Genomic DNA, 5,624 nt, shown 5'->3' on the forward strand with positions numbered 1-5,624 from the left:
ACAGATGTGGTCACAGTTGTTGATATCGATTTGTTGGATCCAGACTTATACCCGAGATTACTTGGTACGCTACGTGTATTGTATTGTATTGCATTGCATTACATTACATTACATTGATTACATCACATGTCATTTTTATATGCGGTAATTTATTTGATCTTCGTACTAGGGTTTGACCTTTATCCCTCGGGGCTGCTGTAGTTTGTAATATGATTCCATAGCAGGTTATACTGGTGATTATAATGCAGCTGGCGAAACATCTGTAAGTGGAGCACAGTAAATTGAGTCATATTGAGTTTGGAATCCTCATATATTTATATTATGCATTGATTCATTATCCGAGGAGAATCCAACAGATCAATATTTATATTTATATATTCGACTAGTTTGGAATCCTCATATATTTATTTTGTTTAACATCCGAGCAAAAACGAGCATGTTTGATATTTTGGGATGTCCTACTTACAGAAGGTCATGTCGAAATTTCTGAATGATGAATTTGTTTACTCGTTAACGCTGTTTGGGTGATTAAATTCTTGCTGTTTGATAATTAAATGTTAATTAAAAAAAACACACAGGGCTCACATAAATATTGCATGTCTTGTTGTGCAAATATTCTTTTGTTGTGTTTGATTATCTATTATCAATTGCTATTCGAGTTCAATATTGGGTTCAAGATTCTCTTGTATTCATCGTCGAGTAAACATCCAAGATTAATTCCAGAATTTTGATTGAGAAAATAGAAACTAGATCAACAAATTATTTATATAAATTTATATTAGAATTCTTACTTTACCTAAATAATGTTACAATTATTTAAATAAAATAAATTTTACACACCAAATAAACCTTGTTCTAGGACGTTGACCAAGATTGTCCACTTCAGCACACAATGATTTTGGTGATCATAGTCAAAGATTTTGCATAAATTACAGACGTACATTCCATAGGAAATTTAAGTTAACATGTCACATACAATTATCCTTATTTAAACTCGACAAGGCAGCCAAAATATTTACCAAACAAAACGTACAAATTAACACACTTTCACATTCTTTGACAATGGAGATCTCTTGGCTTTTGCATAAGTCGCTCATGATGAAAATCCCTCATCGGTTGGTCCCAAACAAGTAAGCTTCTTGTTGATAACTATCACTAGTCAGATATATAAACAAAACCATGGACCATTCTCCTCGCTGATACAACTATTTTGGAAGCAAAGAAGGCCGATAAACAGCGTGGCTCTGTGCCATTTCGATACGTTCTCGAGGATCATTCATTGTTTCGTCTCTCAAGGCTTCAAGAATCCCCTCACAAGATAACTCTCTGCGACAGACAAATCAATAATCATAATACGTTGCTGTCACTGATACGTCAAAATGTTAATTGATGTCATATTTACATACCTCAAAATCAGAATTTTATATAGTGTCTGCAAGATTGGGCATAGCTCCACCGGAGCAACATGCTCGTTTTTGTTCGGATGTAGAACATTCAAAGAAGATTGACTTAGTAGCTCGTAGAACGCTTTCACAGCAGAAACACCCTGCAGTCCGGTGAAGATGTACACACAAGTAGAATAAGATTTCCATAATTCCGCCACAATTTGCATCACACTCAAACGTGTACGTGTAGAAGCTATATATATACATATTTTCTTTATTCTTAGCGAAGAAACATTCATCAGCCTCGAATATAGATGAGGAAATAAAACATCAATTATTAGGGGGAAGGCTTTACGAAAATAAAACCTCCACCCAAAGTGACAAAAAACTGTTGCTTTAAGTTGTCTCTCTTAATAATATAGTATAGATTTATAAATATATTTCCAGTTCATTGGCCATTGAATCATGAGAAGTGTATTACACCACTTGTTCTAATGCTTTGAACCGCATACCTGAATTGTTCCCTTGCCTTTGATGCTGTCCCCCATATCGAGGCTTATTTCCTTTTTAGCCAAGTTTTGGCCGTACCAAGAATTACGACCTTTCAACAGCGTCACGTAAGTGTCAGCCAACAGAGGACCTGCAAGCTTTTCGGGTTCTTCCGTCAAAAGATGTGTGATAAAGATCATTTCCGATGTACAGTACGCGAAATAGACCGACTTGCTAGTCGCACTCTCATTAGTTAGTGCCGCAACCATCCCTATCCATTTTTCGAATTATGAATGTTAATACTATGAAGTCTTGTCAAAGGAAATGTAAATCATGACAAGCCACAATTTCATGAGGTGGCACAAGGCTAAAATGAACTAAAAGCAAATATACAAGACATAATGGCAAAATAATGTTGCTCCGATTTTTATATCGGCTTCCCCACAAAACATTGAAACTTTAAAAACAATGAGACAAAAAGACCAGCTGTACAAATCCCTCGATTCTTTCATAAGTTGAGAAACCATCATTACTATTTACAATCCACATATAAGTCTTTTTCAAGTGTGAAGAACATGCACGCACAAAATTCTGAGATACATATATATACAGAAAAATCCATAAATACAATTAATACACGAAAAAGAAAGCTTACCAGCCCCAATTGCATATACATTCTTCAAACCACCCATAACCTCATGAGTAACAAGATCACCATTATCCCAAACAATAAAATGTGGCTGCCTAAGAAATCTTGCCAGTGGTTTCCTCCATTTTTCAGCTCCACAGATCCGAGCATTAGCATATTCCTTATTGTAAATTTCAGATGCAATATTAGGCCCTCCAAGGTAAAGAATATTTTCCATAGGAACCTTAGCTGAAGTAGGCCATCAACTGAAAAATAGGAAATGGTCAGATATCAGAAGAATAGTGCAGGTGTTCAAAAACAGTGCACACGCACAATAGGAGACTTCAAAAGTGAGTAGCTATTTAACATGGTGGAAATTTCTTCATCACAGGCACTCTTTGTAGCTAAGCATTGAATTTTAACACTCTTCCTTTTCTTGTTCTTGATGAAACACGGATGACATGGTCAACTACAAACCAAATATTGCATATTAAGCGTTTAAGTCAAATCCAGTAAGAAGAAATTTGTAGATAAACCATCGTTCAAAAAATTCAGGCTTTTATTCCCATGAGTACCAAGGAAAAAGATAAAAAGGTGTAATATTCATCTACTGAAAAAAATTTCATAATGTCATCTTGAACCTCCTATGAATCTCTAACTAGAGAGTTTAAAGCTCGGTGAATATGGCAGACATTATCAGAAAGATGAAATTAAAGAAAGTCAAAATTTACATAGTTTGCTTCACTTTTTTTACTTCATTGTATTAATCAATTATCGATCATATTCCACCAGTAGATACCAGAGTAAAATAGAATATATCTCAGATGAGACAAACAATTTATCTCAACGAAATAAGAAAGCGAAAGCCATCCATTTCATCTGCAAAAACACATAAAAACCAGCGAAAAATGGAGGACGGATCTTACTTGCTCGATTGATCATCTGAGTGGGAGTGACTATCCGGGGCTCGGGCTCTAGTTCAGCCTCTATTCCCTTTGCCAAAGACACAATAACAGGAGAACTAATTCGTTCCTTCCAAAACCTACTAATTTCCTCAAAAACTTCCCGGGTTTCCGTCGAGGGCAATCCATTAATAACAATATCAGCATCCCATACAGCCTCTTGCAAGTTCGTCACAACCTTTAACGGACAGAGTGGGGTGTCAATCATATTCAAGCAGAACCCATCTTTCAAAATCTCATCGGCATTAAGTGTTCGATCGCCTAATCTTGCTTCTACATATTTCAAATATGTGCATCGCCTTATCAGCCTCCTCAATACATCTTCCCTCGAATTAATCACCTCAAATAAATGCTCAGCCGTGGCTCTATCAACTTGCCTACCAGGTCTTCTCCATATCCTAATCTGAACTTTATCTCGAAAACTCCCATATCCATCTTGCAGCATCGCTGCAAATACACTACCCCAGGCCCCTGCACCGATACACACAATCCTTAATGGATCCCCATCTACTTTCCCAAATAGTTCACGAAGCTCGTCAATCTTTTCTTCTGGAGATCCTTTTGTGCTATGAATTGTTCCATTCGAATATCCGTTGCCTCCTTCGGTGGCAAGTACCATTTTTCTTTCAATGAATATCCCACTTTAACAAATGAATTGAACTAAAAAATGTCCCCGGATACAGGCTTTGTTGAGGTATATATACTAGACAAGATTTAATATCAAATGCCAATCAATCAGATCAAAAACTTCAAATCAACTTAGGATAACCCAATTGAAGATTCCACGTGGGCTTCACACAATCGCTCCCTATTTCATACAGTAACACAAAAGTCAACAAAATGAACACAAAAACATCAAGAACACACCGATTTCGTTGGTGGGTTTCACACCAAAATTCAACAAATGGCTACAGAGCAAAATCGACCTATCCACCGACTTTAGCTTAAGCTATAGAATGCCAGATGCCTAGAGCCAATACAATTACAAATACTTTGGTTTCCCCGAATAATGGTAAATATTTAACCAACTCGTATGAAGAAAGGACAATTACAGAACATTCGCAAGGAGCAGCTCTGGATCACCCGTCAAACAGAAAGAGAAATTCGGTAAGCCCACCCCACCTAAAAAACGTAGGCTTGAAAGACAAAATGCGAGGATAAAGCAAAACAAGCCGAGCTGTCTTCTGGCGAGAGTACTATCAACAGGCGGTGATCGATCTGAAAATGGGTAATTGGCTTTCTTTTTTGCAAGAAATCGACGATCGTGAAGTGTCACGCGAGAACAGTCGCGAAAGAAATGACGCAAAAACCTACGTAATATGTATCGCGGAATGGTATTTTGTAAGGTGATTCATGAAAAAATATTATTTTTTATATTATAAGTATTATTTTTTATAGTTAATATTGATAAGATTAATCGTCTCACGTACAAGATTCGTGAGACTGTTTCAAGAGACCTATTTAATAAATAAAAAAAAAAACCAAATACTCGATGGAGCTGAATCATGTTATCAATATTTTTTTCGAACAAATCATATATTATATAAATTATTAATATAATATATATTAATTTGTTTTTTCTATCAATATTTTAAATATATCAAAAAATAATGAGTATTTTATATTTTTATTACATACATTATTATAAACTTAGTTCCATGTATCAATTTGTACGAGACTCGAGATTATTTTTTTGACATAAATATTCAGTTTTTTCTCTAAAAAAAAATCATTTTAAGATAACTAAAATAAATTAATAAAATGGTTCGAAATAAATTAATAAAAAATAATAACTATATAAAGTTACTTATAAATTACAAAATTTTACATAATTTATTATTATTCAGTAATGTTTTGTTTTATTAGTGCCAAATGTCCCTTATTTGTCGTATAATTTTGTACACGTATTTCATTTTCATGCATTATCTAGTTTATTTTTTATTGCGTAATTGAGTCGAGAAAGGTGTCATGCTGTCATTTCCATAATATTTTTTGCATATATTATATTCAACTTCTAGAACAAAACAAATATCTAAAACAACAACAGAAAATTGATAAAATTACAGAATAATTAATTAATATTAGTGCTTCGGTGTATGTGTTATATATTTATACAGTTTTTTTTATAATTATTTGATTTATTTAAATATAGATAATATA

At 34.3% G+C, this 5,624-nt stretch overlaps 1 protein-coding gene across 2 annotated transcripts; it reads right to left on the reverse strand.

Moving 5' to 3' along the window:
* Positions 1-747: 747 nt before the first annotated feature.
* LOC140811982 (probable glycerol-3-phosphate dehydrogenase [NAD(+)] 1, cytosolic) lies at positions 748-4,764 on the reverse strand. Of its 2 annotated transcripts, XM_073170128.1 has the most exons (6): positions 3,429-4,764; positions 2,530-2,751; positions 1,898-2,145; positions 1,407-1,546; positions 1,159-1,326; positions 748-1,115 (listed from the first exon to the last, which is right to left on the reverse strand). In XM_073170128.1, the coding sequence occupies exons 1-5, from the start codon at positions 4,081-4,083 to the stop codon at positions 1,206-1,208; spliced, it is 1,386 nt and encodes a 461-aa protein (XP_073026229.1). In that variant the 5' UTR covers positions 4,084-4,764; the 3' UTR covers positions 748-1,115; positions 1,159-1,205. The 2 variants fall into 2 exon arrangements, with proteins under 2 accessions (XP_073026229.1, XP_073026228.1); XM_073170127.1 differs by having other exon boundaries at positions 748-1,326; positions 3,429-4,762.
* Positions 4,765-5,624: the final 860 nt, after the last annotated feature.

This window comes from Primulina eburnea, chromosome 14 (genome assembly GCF_022965805.1).
Source record: "Primulina eburnea isolate SZY01 chromosome 14, ASM2296580v1, whole genome shotgun sequence".
Lineage (NCBI taxonomy): Eukaryota > Viridiplantae > Streptophyta > Magnoliopsida > Lamiales > Gesneriaceae > Primulina > Primulina eburnea.